Source organism: Sphaeramia orbicularis, chromosome 17, assembly GCF_902148855.1.
Source record: "Sphaeramia orbicularis chromosome 17, fSphaOr1.1, whole genome shotgun sequence".
NCBI classification, from domain to species: domain Eukaryota; kingdom Metazoa; phylum Chordata; class Actinopteri; order Kurtiformes; family Apogonidae; genus Sphaeramia; species Sphaeramia orbicularis.
The window spans coordinates 370,760-390,263 of NC_043973.1; the positions used below are offsets into that span (position 1 = coordinate 370,760).

The 19,504-nt window shown below is 43.0% G+C and overlaps 3 protein-coding genes across 3 annotated transcripts in view; 1 reads left to right on the forward strand and 2 right to left on the reverse strand.

The window, feature by feature from the left end:
* LOC115437009 (uncharacterized) overlaps positions 1–14,233 on the reverse strand; it is an 89,695-nt gene extending 75,462 nt beyond the window's left edge. Inside the window, exon 1 of the mRNA XM_030160064.1 lies at positions 14,066–14,233. The gene's annotated coding sequence lies outside the window, so the exon portion shown is untranslated. The remainder of the gene's footprint in view (positions 1–14,065) is intronic.
* Positions 1–19,504, forward strand: part of LOC115437017 (E3 ubiquitin-protein ligase TRIM39-like) — a 760,370-nt gene that overhangs the window by 239,202 nt on the left and 501,664 nt on the right. The window lies entirely within an intron of this gene.
* LOC115436823 (rho GTPase-activating protein 12-like) overlaps positions 13,618–19,504 on the reverse strand; it is a 146,239-nt gene continuing 140,352 nt past the window's right edge. The window contains exons 14-15 of the mRNA XM_030159771.1: positions 16,885–16,931; positions 13,618–13,700 (exon numbers count right to left, since the gene is read on the reverse strand). Of these exons, the coding sequence (XP_030015631.1) occupies positions 13,618–13,700; positions 16,885–16,931 (130 nt within the window). The remainder of the gene's footprint in view (positions 13,701–16,884; positions 16,932–19,504) is intronic.

Genomic DNA, 19,504 nt, shown 5'->3' on the forward strand with positions numbered 1-19,504 from the left:
TCCCAAAAAGAGTACTTTAAATCTCCAATTATTACAAAACTCAGCCGCACGCGTGCTGACAAGGACCAGAGGGTGGGAGCACATTACACCGGTTTTAGAGTCGCTGCATTGGCTCCCCGTACGCTTCAGGATCGATTTTAAGGTTCTCTTGCTGGTTTTTAAATGTCTTAACGGCCTTGCGCCCTCCTATTTATCTGATCTGCTTTTACCATATCAACCCTCGCGGACCCTGAGGTCCTCCGGCACTGGCCTTTTAACCATACCAAAACCCAGAACAAAAACCCAGGGTGAGGCAGCATTTAGCCACTATGGCCCCCACCTGTGGAACAGCCTGCCGGAGAGCCTCAGGACTGCACAGACTGTTGGTATTTTTAAAAGAAGATTAAAGACACACCTTTTTAATCAGGCTTTTAACTAATTTTTTAAACTCTTCTTGTTCTTATTTTGTTTTATTTATCACTGATACTTTATCTATTCTATTTTATTTATAGTCTTACGTATTTTACTCTTGATACTGTATTTATTTTATTTTATTTATTCTTAGTCCTATGTTCTGCTTTTAGTCTTTAGCTTTTAACACCAGTGTTTCCTCAGGGGGGTCCTCCACACTGGGAGCTGTGTCTGCTCTGCTAGTGGGGGTACTGTCCTTGGGTCCCTTTGGCCCGGCTGGCTGGGGGTCCTCCCTTCGATGTGGGGGTCCACCTGTCTGTCGGAGTTGGGGGGCCCGGGTGCCGGTCCCCCCGATGGCACGGCCTGTGGCTCCTCCCAGTGTGGACGGCCCCAAAGGGGGCGTTTCCTTGATCCTCAGTGCCATGCCATGTCTCCCTGTTGTGTGCGTGTGTGCGTGTGTGCGTGTGTGCGTGTGTGGGCGTGTGTGTGTGTGTGTGTGTGTGCGTGTGTGTGTGTGTGTGTGCGTGTGTGCGTGTCTAGTATGGAGGGTGGGAGGGAGGGGTTTTCTTTGTAATTGTTATTCTGTTTTTATTGTGTAATTGTTTTTAATTCTGTAAAGCACTTTGTGTTGCATCTGTGCATGAAAAGCGCTTTATAAATAAAGGTTGATTGATTGATTGATAAGACAGGGGGGGGTTCTGTTATTTTCGGAACCGGGGGGTTCAGTGGTCTATTCTCGTTAGAGTGTGCGGTAGCGGTCCGTGATTTTCGCCGGGGTGGGGGGGTTGGAGTGTGGTGGTGGTGGTGGGGGGGAGCAGTCCATCCTTGTCAGAGCGAGCGCGCGCGCGGGGGGGGGGGGGGTTGCTCCGTGATTATGTGATGGTGTGTGGGGGGGTGATAGCGTCATTGTCCGAGCAGGAGTGAAAGTGAAACTAACTCGCTTTAAAGTTCCTCTGATTCTCTGGGCAGCACACACACACACACACACGCACACGCACACACACACACAAACACACAAACACACAAACACAGGAGCAGCGAGCAAGAGAATCTCTGTGCAGCAAAAACAGTTCATATATCGGCTACATATTGGCCGATGTTGATTAATTGCTGATACACTATAATCGGCCCCATTAATGGTCCGGGCTCTAGTTTGTACAGATGTTCCCATGTGTGGCTGTGTCCACCACAGTCTGTTTATCTGTACTGATGGATCTGGTCTCTTAGCTGTCTGAAGTCTTTCTTTTGAATTACTCTGCTGTAATCTATTGTTTTTTTTAGGGTTCCTATTGTCGTCAGGCTGAGGACTACAGCAGGATTATAGACATGTCGGCTAAAGCTGCAACTTTTCACTCTTATTGATACAGTTCATTATCTGGGATTGTCCACGATACAAACTAAACTAAAATACTTTTGGTAGCAGCTGAAAGTTTGGATTTGATAGTTTGGATTTTCTTTGGTTTGGAGGACAGACTGTCATCACAGAGAAACAAACACTAGAAATACAATAATGAAGAGTGGAAAAGCACAGTCTGAGTGCTTTGAAGTGTGTGTATTTCTATTGTATTGACCCGTTTCATATATTCAAGAGGAATAAGATCAAGCCTCAGTTTAGGAGTTGGACTTGACAAACACAAACACACACACAACAGATCAATCAAACAGCTGCTTCAGCTTCTGCTTCTTCTCTTATTGGAAGAACCTGATATGTGATCTGAGATCTGTCTGCAGAGGAGACAGAGGACAGAGACACACCTGACCTCTGACCTGCATCTGAACTCTGACCTTTGACCTTCAGCTCCACTGTTTTCCCTCTCAGGGTGACTTCATCTCTGATGACTACACAAACATATGTTCCAGAGTCGTCCTGTTGGAGGTCATTCAGGGTCAGACTGCAGTCTCCAGTCGTCCATGGGTCTTCATTCATCTTTGTTCTGTTTCTGTATCTGTCGTCCTGTTCACCAGGTTGAGCTGACTTCTTCTCAGACACATGGACATGTATGTATTTCCGGTCATTAATACGGTACCCCCACACCACTCTGGCGTCCTGAGGCAGGTCAGGGGTCGTTCTGAAGGGCAGCAGGGCTGACCACGCCCCCTCCTCCACCTCCACCTGTTGAACTGGAAGGAAACATGACATAAACATGGGACAGTTTTTTATCATCAGATCTTCTATATGGAGGAAAATCAGCCTCTGTAAAAGGAAAAGATGGAATAATTGCTCAACTTCAGTTCTGGGACCAGGAACAGCAGAGAAGGCTGATTAGAGGACTACAACCACAAATCCATGGTGGTCTAAACTGGCTCTAGGACACAGAATACTACTGTCCTGGTGGGGAAGGAGGCGGAGCTGTGGCAGATGGTTCAGAGGTCCAGACTAGACCTGGGCTCTGGAACCCATCTCCTCAAAGGTCCCAGGACTTTTTTTTTTTTTTTTTAAATTCAGGAGTTATTCAGGGTGCGAGATGTGGAGCAGGTGTGGGGTTCCTCCACCTGCTCCACACCTCTGCTAGAACTTTGGCTCAGTGGCTTTATGTTGGAGTTCATCCATTGAATGAGAGGGTGGAGCTTCAGTTCAGGAACAGGTTGTGACTGTTGTCTGTCCCAGGTGGACCCTGCTGGTCTTCTTGGAGTCTGGTGGTGGTGTGCTGGAAGGCGCTCCCCTCAGGGACTCCACTGTTCTACTGAGAAACTTCTACATTCACATGGGCAATGACAATGAGACCAGAGGAGTGTGACTGGGAGGACTGGTCTGGATCTGAACCTGGGGGTTTTATTATTAGACCTCTGGACAAGTCACAGTTTGTCCAGAACTAACACTTTGTCACAACAGTGTTATTAAGTACATGTGGCACAAGGTGTTCTGGGCAGGTCCAACGAGGACGAAACCCCTGGAATATGTAGGAAATGATATATGACACAGCTGGACAGGGAAGGATGGATGGATGGATGGATTATCCAGCCTGATTAAAAATACTAAAATATATATCATTAAAATCTGCACCATGAGTAACTCCACACTGCTATTTGTGATTGTGGAGGTTCGACAGGGAAGGGGAAAGAAGGGCTCGGTATTCTAGAACTAGGAATGACCTGTGTCTACAGCACTGACCTTTGACCTTCAGATAAAATCCAAAGAATGTGAGTGAATGGTTGTGGGTCTGTACATGTTAGCGCTGACCTAGACAAATATTCCGAGTAAACCATGCATTTCCTTGTTGGTAGTCAGGATAGGCCCTGGCATCCCTGCAACCCTCCAGAGGATTCAACAGTTTGGAAAATGAAGGAAGATTTCTGCTGTTGTGTCAAAGGACTGTAGAAACAAACCCATAAGTTGATGCTATCATCCTGATCTATATAGTGTTAATGTGAGACTGGATGGAAAATATTTGACAAATTCTATTTGACTTTGGAATGTCAGGAAAAAATAATAAGGACATTTTTCAGAGTTTTGAAAGAGCAATGTACTGTATGTCATTTTAATCTAATGAATGCTGCAGTGTTTGTGGTTTCCCTTCAGCACACTGACCTGTATGTAGAGGACTGAGCCACGTCTAGAATGCTGACTCTAAGAAGGGCTCAGTGTTCTAGAACTAGGAATGACCTGTGTCTACAGCACTGACCTTTGACCTCCAGAGACACTCGTTTCCTCCTCAGGATCTGCTTGTCTCTGTTGTACACGGTGCAGGTGTAGGTGTTAGTGTCCCAGCCTATGGGGTGTTTCAGGGTCAGACTGAGGTCTCCAGTTCTCAGTGGGTCTTCTTTCATCTCTGTTCTGTTTTTGTAGTAATCGTCCTGTTCATTAGTTCTGTCAGAGCCGTCCTCATACACATGGACCTTCCTGTTTTCATCGTCCGTCCACTCCACTGTGAGCTGACTGACGTCCTCTACATGTAATGTGGTTTTCCAGGGCAGCAGGACAGACTTCTCCCCTGAATCCACCTCCACCTGTTGGACTGAGAACAACACCCATACCATCAGACAACAGTAGAGGAAAACATCTGCCATGGATCCAGTTCTAAGTGATGATGGAATCAGCAGCAGAACCAAGTACTTGTGTGTGTGTGTGAAGTTTTGAGTCTGTTTGTGAATGTCATCAGGATCACAGCAGTTCCAGTTCAGTCTCAGACTGCCCTGCTGGTATGTTATCTGTCATATGTTTGGGATGACTGCTACTAAAATGTCTGTTCAACACATGTGTGAATAACTCCAGTTTCATCTGTAGATGTGGTTCAATCTGGATAACTGATTGGATTTGCTCCATGCTGTATTCACAGGTGGTTTCCTCAGATGTTTGTGGATTTTGGGGAAATAATAAATAATAGGAGTGACTCAATGAGGGTTCAGACAATAACCATACTCCTTTTATATGATCCAGTTGGATTTGAAAGGAACTGAGGATATTAAACATCAGTAAAGACAATGTCACACAAGGAAACTTTAACCAACAAACCACAGAGTAAAAGGAGAATTAGTCAAAGTGTGTCATTCCATCAAAGCCAGTTTATACAAACGTGTTGAAGAAGTGGTTTCAACAATCTGAACAGAAAACACCAGAAGGAATGACAAGAAAGACTGACACTAGTGAAGGACTGGGAGGGTTTTTGGGTCCCCCCTAAGAGAGGGGGAGCAGAGTTCAGTTGGTTCTGAGTCTACAAGTTCACCACTAGGTGGAGTAAATACCAGGAACTTCACCTTTAACGCATCAGTTTTTAACGACACTTTAAACATAATTTAATGGACAACATGAGAGAAAACATTCTTTTTGAAAACAGTCACTATCAGGTATTGGGTTGGAATTCCACCTCCTTTTTCACAGCACACAGTCTTCTATCAGACTTTGTAAAAACCTAAACCTGCTGGTGGTGGCCTTTCTCAGACCAGGTCCTCTGGCTTCCTCCCACCATCCACACACATGCATTTTATGGGTTAATTGTTGAGTTTAAATCCATAGAATGTGACAGTGAATGGTTGTGGGTCTGTACATGTTAGCGCTGACCTAGACAAATATTCCGAGTAAACCATGCATTTCCTTGTTGGTAGTCAGGATAGGCCCTGGCATCCCTGCAACCCTCCAGAGGATTCAACAGTTTGGAAAATGAAGGAAGATTTCTGCTGTTGTGTCAAAGGACTGTAGAAACAAACCCATAAGTTGATGCTATCATCCTGATCTATATAGTGTTAATGTGAGACTGGATGGAAAATATTTGACAAATTCTATTTGACTTTGGAATGTCAGGAAAAAATAATAAGGACATTTTTCAGAGTTTTGAAAGAGCAATGTACTGTATGTCATTTTAATCTAATGAATGCTGCAGTGTTTGTGGTTTCCCTTCAGCACACTGACCTGTATGTAGAGGACTGAGCCACGTCTAGAATGCTGACTCTAAGAAGGGCTCAGTGTTCTAGAACTAGGAATGACCTGTGTCTACAGCACTGACCTGTGACCTTCAGAAACACTCGTTTCCTCCTCAGGATCTGCTTGTCTCTGTTGTAGACGGTGCAGGTGTAGATGTCCCAGTCTGTGGGGTGTTTCAGGGTCAGACTGAGGTCTCCAGTTCTCAGTGGGTCTTCTTTCATCTCTGTTCTGTTTCTGTATTTATGGTACTGTTCATTAGTTCTGTCAGAGCCGTCCTCATACACATGGACCTTCCTGTCCCTATCGTCCGTCCACTCCACTGTGAGCTGACTGACGTCCTCTATATGTAATGTGGTTTTCCAGGGCAGCAGGACAGACTCCTCCTCTGAATCCACCTCCACCTCCACCTGTTGGACTGAGAACAACACCCATACCATCAGACAACAGTAGAGGAAAACATCTGCCATGGATCCAGTTCTAAGTGATGATGGAATCAGCAGCAGAACCAAGTACTTGTGTGTGTGTCTGAAGTTTTGAGTCTGTTTGTGAATGTCATCAGGATCACAGCAGTTCCAGTTCAGTCTCAGACTGCCCTGCTGGTATGTTATCTGTCATATGTTTGGGATGACTGCTACTAAAATGTCTGTTCAACACATGTGTGAATAACTCCAGTTTCATCTGTAGATGTGGTTCAATCTGGATAACTGATTGGATTTGCTCCATGCTGTATTCACAGGTGGTTTCCTCAGATGTTTGTGGATTTTGGGGAAATAATAAATAATAGGAGTGACTCAATGAGGGTTCAGCCAATAACCATACTCCTTTTATATGATCCAGTTGGATTTGAAAGGAACTGAGGATATTAAACATCAGTAAAGACAATGTCGCACAAGGAAACTTTAACCAACAAACCACAGAGTAAAAGGAGAATTAGTCAAAGTGTGTCATTCCATCAAAGCCAGTTTATACAAACGAGTTGAAGAAGTGGTTTCAACAATCTGAACAGAAAAGACCAGAAGGAATGACAAGAAAGACTGACACTAGTGAAGGACTGGGAGGGTTTTTGGGTCCTCCCTAAGAGAGGGGGAGCAGAGTTCAGTTGGTTCTGAGTCTACAAGTTCACCACTAGGTGGGAGTAAATACCAGGAACTTCACCTTTAACGCATCAGTTTTTAACGACACTTTAAACATAATTTAATGGACAACATGAGAGAAAACATTCTTTTTGAAAACAGTCACTATCAGGTATTGGGTTGGAATTCCACCTCCTTTTTCACAGCACACAGTCTTCTATCAGACTTTGTAAAAACCTAACCTGCTGGTGGTGGCCTTTCTCAGACCAGGTCCTCTGGCTTCCTCCCACCATCCACACACATGCATTTTATGGGTTAATTGTTGAGTTTAAATCCAAAGAATGTGAGTGAATGGTTGTGGGTCTGTACATGTTAGCGCTGACCTAGACAAATATTCCGAGTAAACCGTGCATTTCCTTGTTGGTAGTCAGGATAGGCCCTGGCATCCCTGCAACCCTCCAGAGGATTCAACAGTTTGGAAAATGAAGGAAGATTTCTGCTGTTGTGTCAAAGGACTGTAGAAAACAAACCCATAAGTTGATGCTATCATCCTGATCTATATAGTGTTAATGTGAGACTGGATGGAAAATATTTGACAAATTCTATTTGACTTTGGAATGTCAGGAAAAATAATAAGGACATTTTTCAGAGTTTTGAAAGAGCAATGTACTGTATGTCATTTTAATCTAATGAATGCTGCAGTGTTTGTGGTTTCCCTTCAGCACACTGACCTGTATGTAGAGGACTGAGCCCGTCTAGAATGCTGACTCTAAGAAGGGCTCAGTGTTCTAGAACTAGGAATGACCTGTGTCTACAGCACTGACCTTTGACCTCCAGAAACACATGTTTCCTCCTCAGGATCTGCTTGTCTCTGTTGTAGACGGTGCAGGTGTAGGTGTCGGTGTCCCAGTCTGTGGCGTGTTTCAGGGTCAGACTGAGGTCTCCAGTTCTCAGTGGGTCTTCTTTCATCTCTGTTCTGTTTCTGTATTTATCGTCCTGTTCATTAGTTCTGTCAGAGCCGTCCTCATACACATGGACCTTCCTTTTATCATGGTCCGTCCACTCCACTGTGAGCTGACTGATGTCCTCTATATGTAATGTGGTTTTCCAGGGCAGCAGGACAGACTCGTCCCCTGAATCCACCTTCACCTGTTGGACTGAGAACAACACCCATACCATCAGACAACAGTAGAGGAAAACATCTGCCATGGATCCAGTTCTAAGTCCTATTTGTTCAATCTGTGTTGAATCATCAGCAGAACCCACTGCTTATTAAACTGTTAACTCCTATTCTCAGTTCAACTCCATTGGACATTTCTGTCTGATAATCCAGACACCTTTAGTTTTCTCATCTTCTGTCTACAGCACTGACCTCTGACCTTCAGCACCACTCGTTTCTTCTTCAGGACCTTGTCTTTGTTGTAGATGGTGCATAAGTATTCGTTGGCGTCCCGGTCCATTGGGTTTTTCAGGGTTAAACTGAAGTCTCCAGTTCTCAGCCAGTGTTTCTTCATCTCTGTTCTGTTTCTGTAAATCCAGTCCTGTTCATCAGGTTTTCCAGAGCCGTACTTATGCACAAGGATCTGTTGGTTGTCAAAGTTCTTCCACATAACGCTGATCTGTCTGGAGTTCTTTGTCAGGTGAGCTATAGTTTGACATGGCAGCAGGACAGACTCCTCCCCTGAATCCACCTCCACCAGTTGGACTGAGAACAGACAAATAAAAAGTAGACACCTGATTGGCTGGCCTGCTGTAGTGTGCTTTGTTCAAACATAATCTCACTATGAACCAAAAAAACTGTGGACAGCATTGTCTTAGAATAGGTATCCCTGCCAGCGTGGCTGATGTGAGTGGAAATGGCTGCTGCGTGCATCAAGTGGTTGATATGAATTTTGCAATAAATTAAATGTGCATCGATGTTTGTGAATGAAAATTTGTAGAAATATAGCTCTTTCCATTGGTATGTTTCTTTTGTCTGTGAAATGAAAATAAAGCATTTATTGAGCGTGTTGGTTTTTTTTACTGTTCCCCGTTCTGCGCAGTGACTGTGACAGCACCGCCGTACCAGCTCTGACAGACATCCATTTTTGTTTCTCCCCGCGCTCCAGGGCTAACGATCCAATTGAGAGACAGTAAAAGCACAAAATAAAAGCTTCAGTTTTGGATAAAAATCAAGGGGGTTCTGTTAGTATTAGGCCCCTTTATAACGGTTTGAAACCGAAAATCTGTCATTAAACTCGGTGTAAACGCGTCAGTTTTGACAGAAAATAAATCAAAATGATCGGAATATTGTTAACTTTCGAACTGTGATATTGAAATGTAGATTTAAAGTACCGCCCCCGAGCGCCAGTGCACCAAACGAGCAGCGGCTAGCTCTGGAAGGTGGTAATATAGCAACCGCCATGGAGGCTGATTGTGATTCCGCTCCGCTCACAGAAAGCGACCGTCTGCAACAAATACTCAGTAGATTTGGTATGTGTTGCACTCAGTTTGAAACCAAATGATTTGTTTTGTTGAATTATAATAAAAATACAAAGAGGATCGCTCTAGATTTAACAGAATCTGCGATTAATATGACGGTCTTTCACTCATCACCTGTTGATATCTTTATTTAATATTGCTTTCATAAAGTAAAAATCACAGTCCTACCACTTCGACAGTCAGATTATTATGAATGTTAGGGTGCTAAAGTTGACGCTTTTTCACAACGTCCCATGTGGGTGAAAATAAGGGAATAACAGAGTTGTCACCACACAGCTTTCATTGTTATTTCAGTAGAAACTGATCATTTTGTGGAATATATAACGACGATTTTCATCAGGATTGTTCAAAATAAACAAATAGTACACAACCACGTTACCTTCATAATTGAATTCACTGTTATGAGTCAGTCTGTGACCCTTCTGCAGTCTGTGACCCTTCTACAGTCTGTGACCCTTCTACAGTCTGTGACCCTTCTACAGTCTGTGACCCTTCTACAGTCTGTGACCCTTCTGTGACCCTTCTGCAGTCTGTGACCCTTCTACAGTCTGTGACCCTTCTGCAGTCTGTGACCCTTCTACAGTCTGTGACCCTTCTGTGACCCTTCTGTGACCCTTCTACAGTCTGTGACCCTTCTACAGTCTGTGACCCTTCTACAGTCTGTGACCCTTCTACAGTCTGTGACCCTTCTACAGTCTCATCGTTTCCTCGTTTCTTCCTGAAAAAGTTCTCCAGTGAATTCTTTTTTTGCTCATTTCTTTAGCTTGTGTTTCTACTGATTCATAAAACAGCACACCTAAGTCTAGTGGTTGTGAGGCGAGGGCAGAAATGGTGACTTTTCAAAATAAAATCTCCGGAAGACTAATGGAAAAAATTGCTTTAATATTAACCACAGTTTTTTTTCATGTTATTGGAATGCTATGCAGAGTAATTGTTGCTGCAGCCATGTCCATCTCACATTTAATGTTATGAATGACTAAGTCTGTGGACAGGATGAAAAGTTTTTTCTTTCGTCGGCTGAATTTGATCAAATAACTTCAATATTTGTCAATTTAAAAAATGAATTTAACTTTTAATCTTCCTTTATGAAATACCATTGTATAGCTGTTAGTCTCAGGAGTCCAGTGATAGCATTTTTATGGGAATAGGCCTAATATTATGTAAGATACAGACAAATATGGAGGACAAAGTTGCCTGTGGCTTGATATTGCCAGGTTTTACATGCTTAAAATTTCAATATTGGGGGTATTTTAACTTTTAATTATTCAGAAAGAACCTAACACATTATTCTTTTCATGCTATAAACATGAAATGCTATCTAGATATGTCATGTAGACATGTTTTAGGAAGACTGGTACCATTATTTGTGACTATATAAAAATATGAAAATGCCTATTTTTTCATTTGGGTCAAAATGGTGGAAAAAGTACCTATTTTGCTGAACTTCAGTATGCAATAACTTTTGTATTAATAAAGATATCTTTACAAACAAGGTATCATTATCTTCCTTACAAAGAGAGCTTTCAGAAGACACTATTTTTAAGACTCCAAATGTAAATGTAAACACACCTTAGGATACCTACTTAGAAGCATGGCAGCTCATAAATGAACACACACAACTGTGTGTGTCTAATATGCAGGTAGTGAAAGCACATGGAAGAGCTCCAGAGGTCAAACCAAAGGCTGCAGCTGCACTGGTTCAGAGGCAGCATTTCCACCCTTCACCTCTACCACAAATGTTCACATCCATTCTGCTAGTGCCAGCAAAGAGCAGGTGCACAACAAGGAGCAGTTCTGTGTCTGAGGAACAGACAAAGCACCTGTCTACTGCCATCACACTGGGATATTCAGACTGGTCTGTTTAGACGGGGGGGGGGGGGGGGGGGGGGGGGGGGGTTCGGCCCGTCAAAGGGTCCAATCCAAACCGTGGGATGAATTTGAGAAAATCAAAGTGTCAAAGTCGTTTAGCTCAGGGGACACATACAGTCCAGTTTGAACTCAAGTGGGCGGACCAGGACAAATACACTGTGTTCAATGAAGTTGGAACAGTTCAGTTTTGGGACATTGTTCCTCTGTTTATTCCCACTGAATCACTTTTGGACCCAGTACAAGGATTACATACTGAGTCCAGTTCCACCTGATCTATCAAGGATAAATCACATTTCACATGAAGAAATATTTTCTTCTATTTTTATTGGAAACAGTGTATAACATTATAACTTATAGATGTCAATATTCCGCCTGTTCCTAAATGTCTTGTGTGTTCATAGATCCACTGTGATCTGTACGTTGGAATGCACATGTGGAAATGATAAGATCACACTTAGTATTGTTGAAATTGTACACTTATTTCTGTGGTTGTACAGGGGGTGTTCAGGTTATTAATTTCATTCTGCAATTTTACATTTTTCACACTAAAACAAGAGAAAAATCTAGCGTTGATAGAATTGACTGTTATTCTGCTGTATTTTGCTGGTGCAGCCTGATTCAGATCAAACTGGGCGGAATGTGTGACCAGCCCTGGTTTAGACACAAAGGTCCCAGGTGTTTTAACTGCCTCCTCTATTATTGTGGAAGAATCCATCTGCTTCATGTGCTGCTGATGTGAAGGTGAGAACATGCTCTGTGTCTTATGACGGTATCATCTGTAGTTTGTCGTGTACATTAAATATTATGGTCCAATTGCTGCTGATGGAATAAACGATTAGAAATCATTTTTATCGACGTCATTTAAAAAGGTTAGTGAAGCAGTTGAAGGGGGCTTTCACATCAAAGGTGGTTCTCTGAGGTGAGTCGCAGAAGCCGGTCGTTCTTGGAATATGAACTTCGATCCATACTATCACCTATGGCTGAGTATGGAGTTAGAGGAATAGGAAAGTAGTGACAATGTCTGACCGCTGTACTACCCCCCCAGTGAGTAGAAGCCACCAGCTTTGTCCTGTTCATATCTTCAGAGCAGATTCATTGTTTACTGATGAAATGTCAGATTTATTCCTTTCTATATCAATATTGATCCAGATACTGATGTGTTGCATGACCTGCGGTAGTCAAATAATCAGGTTTACGACTCAAAATTGTACTTTGATTCAGATTAATTTGGTGATACCACATCAATTAATACTGAATCAAACTGATATTGGATCGAGTCGAATCGTGATTAATTGATTCAGAACCTTAAGAATCGAATCCGTTATTCTCTGATCAGTCCACTGTGACTCCTGACCTTTGACCTCCTCAGCAGCGCCTACACACACACACATTACAATCCCAAACTTGGTCCTGTAGGTTTCTATATGTATGAGTGACAGTCTGCTTCCTAGAATCACATGAGACAAAGACAAACATGATGAAGAACAGCACAACAGGTAGTGGAGTAACAGACGGGACGTACCTGACAGAAAATACCTCGGAAAATAAAGAAAACGTCCTAGAAGGATTAGAAGAAGAACAGCAAAGACAACCAGGAGAGCTGTGGCCCAGGCTGGAAAACCCTCTGTGGACGACACAAACACCAACATGAACTCCTGCTAAGACATGATCGTATGATGACCTGTCAATCAAATCCTAACAAATGTTTAAAGACATTAACAAGGACCCGAAAACCCTGCTGATATGAAGTGGAAAAGAAAGATGTGTTTTATTCTGTTTGACAGTTGGACAAATGAAAGAGCCAGAGCTGACAAGGTGGAGTACTGACTGTAGTCTGAGTATGATCAGGTGGAGTATTGACAGTAGTCTGAGTATTGACAGTAGTCTGAGTATGATCAGGTGGAGTACTGACAGTAGTCTGAGTATTGATCAGGTGGAGTATTGACAGTAGTCTGAGTATTGATCAGGTGGAGTACTGACTGTAGTACTGAGTATTGACAGTAGTCTGAGTATTGACAGTAGTCTGAGTATTGATCAGTATTATATACAGACAGAGTATGAACAGTGTCTTTTCTCCATCAGTATGAAATATCATCAGGACATGGATCTCCATATTGAATGTTTTTGGACTCAGAAGTGGAGAGCTGCAGCAGAAGGTGTGTGTTTTCAGATTGGAGCTGTTTCATGTGGTCTATCCCAGCACTGACCTGGGACCACCTGGAGCAGGACTTTAGACCTCAGGAAGTTCCTTCCCTGTAGACGGTGCAGATATACACACCTCGTCTGTGTCTGTGGGGCTTTTTCAGAGTCAGACTCATGTCTTCATTCATCTGTGTGCCGGTCACGGTAAGACCTGTCCTGTGTTTGAAGATCATCAGTTTTACTCCGGGACACGTGGACCACCATCAGTTGTGGATCAAAGTGAGTCCAGTCCACTGTGTGTCTTCAGGCCAGCTCTGCTGAAGCTTTACAAGGCAGCTGGATAGGACTTCGCCCCCTGCTGGACCCCTCCACCTCCTCCTGGTCATCTGACAGGAAACAGACCACAGTGATTAGAACAGACAAGAAATTCCTCTAGAACTTCAACAACACACCCTGTTCATATGAAATGGAGAGAACAAGAACCATCCAAGGTGTGTTTTCAGCAACCGACTGAAACAAGTTCAGCTCAACCTTCATCCAGAACCACAGCTGAAATGGAATAATCCAGTCTAAACTGAACCTTGACCTGTGTCTACTGCAGTGGGTGTGGTTATATCTGACCTTTGACCTGTGTCTGCCTGTAGTGGGTGTGGTTTATTCTGACCTCTGACCTGTGTCTACTGTAGTGGGTGTGGTTTGTGTCTGACCTTTGACCTGTGTCTACTGTAGTGGGTGTGGTTTGTGTCTGAACCTTTGACCTGCAGCTGTACTTGCGTCACTCTCCGTTCTTGAGGCCCCTCCCTCTCTGTTTCCCATTGGAGGTTACAGGTGTAGCTGCTGCTGTCAGACAGTTGTGGTTTCTTCACAGGTGAGGCTGAAGTCTCCAGATTTCTGTGCGTTGGGCTTCATATACGTGCGCTCACTGTGTGGTATACCTCTTTCAGACAGCCAACACTGTCGTATTCAAGCCGGTGAATAACTGTTTGGTTCAGATCAGAGCGTTTCCAAACCACTGAAAGGGAATGTTCGGGAACCCGCCAGAATACTGGTAGGGCAGCAGGACCCGACTCCATCCCTCATATCGCCTGCACCACTACAGCCAGTGCATGCTGGGAACTGAGGACAGACACACAAACAGAGTTGATCTGTGAATGGGACCAGAAGAACCCAGGTGAGTCCTGCTCAGGTTCCCTCCGTCTGGTTGGTGTTTCTCATCCTTATCTGTTCCACACTCACATAATAAGGCTGGGATTTTTACACCAGAAACTTGGCCAAAGTCGTCCTGTCATAACATATACGGTGTGATTTGTTGGGGGTGGGGTCAACCCCCCCCTCTGGTTGTCACATCCCTACTTCTGCTCAATGAATTTCATCCTTGGGGGGGACAACCAACCAACTAAAACAACAGCAGGTTGTGTCAGTTTTCTTCCTCCTATATCCTCCATCACTGACCACTAACGTTCACCTGAACCAAACTGTCACAGTCTGACAATTCATTAACGTCCACATGCACTGGGGTGTGTGTGTGTGTGTGTGTGTGTGTGTGTGTGTGTGTGTGGGGGGGGGGGGGGGATGGGACAAATTCCTGGTGGCCCAGCATTTGTGTGTCCAGTAGATACAGGTTAGAAGGTGTGAACATTTCATTGAAGATCCACTGTATAATAGAGGAACAGAAGCCGGGAGTTGGACGTTGAAAGTATGGAAAGGTTCACTTTTAGTTTCACACCAGCGTTAGTTCCATTAGTCTGGACCCGCACACCCACGGATACAACTGCTGCCAAGTACAGAAGTATAAATGTGCATTACAGAATGGACTATATGACTATATATATTTATATATATATATATATATATATAAAATAAATCGCTGCTGCCAAAATATACCCATCTCTCTGTTTTTCTGACAAATGTCTCCCTGATAACATATATGTGATTGTTTGTATGAGCCTTTTTCATAACACAGTAGATCAGTCATTCCATCAGTGAACAGTGGTTTCACTCTACAGTTATTTTCTTCATGTTACCAATGAAATTAACAACTCTTTTCTTGTTCCTTTATCTGCCTCAAATTATCCACCGTTGTTCTTTTTTCCTCTCAGAAACACAGTCTGTGAAACATTGATGTATTTGAGTAAAATGTCCAAAAACAGTCAGTGCAGTGCACAGTACACACATGTTCCCACCACATGAGATGGGGGACGGCTGTTTTATGGTTTTCTTTACCGTGGATGAGGAGCCAACCACCACCAACACTTTCATCTTCCTGCACCAAAGTCCACAGTTGTAGTTGAATGTCCTTGGGACTGAAGGGACACAGGCTTCAGAAGCACAAAGGTGGGACGGACCGCTTCCACTGAGCTCCACTGTGGACTGTTTCCACCCAAGAACCTTCTGGAATGGAATGGAAAACAGGCTGAGCAGCTTTGGACTGAAGAGTCTGGAAAGAGTTCACTCAAACACTCTAATCTGAGGAACCAAAAATTTCACAGTCCAACTGTTTGACAGAATGTGGATCCACAGATTTCACACCCAGGTATTCACTTCTGTTTGACTGACTAGTGGAGTTTCCTCTGAAGGATTCATTCACTGAACATTCCAGTGTTTCCTCGGACCCAAACTTTACTGAACAGGTTCAGTTTGTGTCATTTGAACCTCCTCAGACCCAGCTGTGGGTTTTCTGTCCACATATGTGGACAGAGTTTCACAACTTTATACAAAAAAAGAAAAGAAAACTGTCCACCACAAAGGACATTCCATAAAAATTTAAAAAACAAAACAAAACAAAAAAAACCTGCATCTGAAAAAACTGTTGCATCATGATGTTTCCAATACAGGCACTGATTAATGACAAACAAAAAAGCTGGTATGCTGACATTTCCTGGGTCTGAGGAGGCAAGTGACCATTTTTGGTCATTGCCGCATACATTACAAGACAGTAACAGTTCCAGGTAGGACAGTGAGTCCACAATCTGAGGTCCAATGTGGTCTCCAGGGTCTGTCAGGTCCAATGTGGTCTCCAGGGTCTGTCAGGTCACAATGTGGTCTCCAGGGTCTGTCAGGTCCAATGTGGTCTCCAGGGTCTGTCAGGTCCACCTGTGCTTTGTTCAGTTCCATGCAGTAATGGAACTAATGTAAGGATGATGTTCAAAGGGGTCATGGATGTGGACAGGGGTCTGGACCAGCACACATGGGGGTCTAAGGGACAGGGGTCTGGACCAGCACACATGGGGGTCTAATGGGACAGGGGTCTGGACCAGCACACATGGGGGTCTAATGGGACAGGGGTCTGGACCAGCACACATGGGGGTCTAATGGGACAGGGGTCTGGACCAGCACATGGGGGTCTAATGTTCTCAAATTCCTGTTCCTTTCATCTTACATGTGTTTTCTTGTATTTCAGATCTGGTTTAACGGAAAACACCGGGACACGATGGGAGAACTGGGTTTGGCTGTGATCACACACTAACAGGGTCGGTCTAGGTCTTACTGTGGCCCAGTTCCACTCAGACCTTCCACTCAGACCAGTTCCACTCAGACGGACAGATGACTCGATAATGAACATAACCTGACCTCTGTTAGCTTGAACCACTTTCCCAAACAGAGTCATAACCTCCAAACTGGAAGGAAAAGGCAAAGAAGGAGCACATGAAGGCAGCTGTCACTGTTCTACATGTGCACTCTGTCGTCTGTCTGTCTGTTGTGGTGTCTGTCTGTCTGTTGTGCTGTGTGTCTGTCTCTTTCTTTCGCTCTCTCTCTCCTCTCTCTCTCTGTGTCTGTCTGTCTCTCTCTCTCTCTATGTTAGTATATGTAAATTCCTTCATTTCATAACTGTGGTGCTTTTTTTCCACCACTTTCTTTTACATCCCAATGCAGAACAGGAATTAATTTACTAAAAAAAACAAAAAAAAAAAAAAACACTTAAAAAAGGCACTTTTTTATGAGGCAAAAAGGGTGGGACAGAAAATGTGGTGTAAAAAACATCAGTCAGAGCTGTCAATCCAGTCCAGCCTGTAATGGCAAAATTACTTATTCCATATATTATTCTATATTTCATATATTTCATATCTCATATAGGCTTCTAACTTATTTCAGATATATTCCTGTCACTGTGTATTCCAGAGCAGTTTTGGACCTCTTCTGTGTTGTGTCACAGTAGAAGGCCAAAACCCACATTTCTCAAGGGGTCTGATCTCTCAGTTCCTGACACTACCAAAACACTTTCCACACATCATCATTTTCTCATGGGAGACAGAAGACTACAGGGTGATTTGTATTTTGGGTTCAGACCGTCTCAGTCTTTTGTCTGAGTGATATCTCTTTCTATGGAGCTCCAAATAAAGGGATTCTTGACACTGAACGTTTGAACTTATCCTTCTTTATTGGAGGAAATTAGTAGAGTAATATGTTTTCCATAACAATTGGTGTCAGAAGTGGGATAGCTGAAGATCCGCCATGTGACCAAGGTTATTATCGTTAACGAAAACGAACGAAATGACGAAAACTAAAATTGAAAAAACATTTTCGTTAACTGAAATTAAAAACTCTCTAAAGAAAAGAAAAAACGATAACTAACTGAAACTGTATCGTGAGCTTACAAAACTACCTAAAACGTATTAAAAAATGGATACAATTCCCTTTGTTTTCGTCTTTGTCAATGTCGGATTGATATGAAATGAATTTATTTGGCTCAGCAGTTTGAGCTGGTGACACCATACAACACTCCACAGTCTGTCATGTGTGGTCATGGTGGTTTCCAGTGGTCTTCTGGTCCCACTCTACCTGGAACATACAGACAAGCTGGGACACAGCAGCACAGTCCTGTCTGGGTTTACTGTAGTCATACATGGGTTGGGTTTTTTTTTTTTTTTTTGGCGTACCGTGTGTGTGCGCGTGTGAGTGACAGAGACAGAGCAGAGCTAAAGGACTGAGCTAAATGAGTCAGTGTTGAACTAGCATCCAGGTAAAGACTGGAGAGTTATCACCATGAAAAGGCCTTCCAAGCCCTGAACTGCACGTTTAGAGAGGAGAAAAGAGGAGGATGAAAACTAATCCAATTACAGAGGTATGGAACCTGTTAGAATGGTAAAAAAACGTTGATGTTACTAGCTCAGCTAGCTGAACTGAACTGAAGCAAAGTTGGCTAATAATGGAACTGGAGATGATTACGAGAGAGAAATCTGCTAAGGTGTGGTTTACTGCTGATGAACTGGGTTATAATGTTTATAAGTGGTTTATATATTTCTATCTGCTTTAACTGGTTAGCTGGTTTATATAGTTTCTGTCTGCTTTAACTGCTGGTTAGCTGGTTTATATTGTTTCTATCTGCTTTAACTGCTGGTTAGCTGGTTTATAATATGTTTCTATCTGCTTTAATGCTGGCTGCTTTGTGCATTCTCTCTCATGCTTTGCACATCTTCGCACTGTTTCATGTAAGTGACGTTGTGTATGGATTGCACCCCCCCTCAACTGCTATAGGGAATTTAGACATTGTACGGTACATTGGACTCTGCTCAGTCCATGAGCCGCCCTAACCCGACCCCCAAATAAAGTGTCCAGGGTAACCCATATTCGCGCCTCACTAATTTCTTTGAATAGGATGATGAGGAAGAAGATAAAATATGAAATAACTAAAACTAATACTAAAACTAAACTAAATTAAACTAAGCATTCAGAAAAAATGATAACTAATAAAAACTAACAACCTGCTCTAAAAACTAATTAAAACTAACTGAATAAGAAAAAAAAGTCAAAACTAATTAAAACTAAAACTATAATTAAAAATCCAAAACTATTATAACCTTGCATGTGACACTGGAAGCATCGGACAGGTTAGCCACCAAGAATCCACAATCTAAGGGTTCTCCTGTACCTCACTGAAAACCTTCAGAGACCAGAGGTCTGACGCTGGAGTCCAAACTGGTCGAACTTCACGTCTATTCAACGAACTCATATCTACTTCCTCGTCTGAAGGGTTGAGATGTTTTTACCAATTATTCAATTGAAGCATTTGCTTATTAATCGAATGTGGGGAAAAAAATAAAAAATAAATAAATAAAATAAATAAAATGTAATTAAATTAAGTACCACATAGTCATGTCTATCTACTGGGGCTGACTGTCAGTAGGAGCCTGTGGTAAAAGTCTGGTATTAAAGTCAGACTTAAGGTGGTTAGGTCCACGGGGTTTTTAAT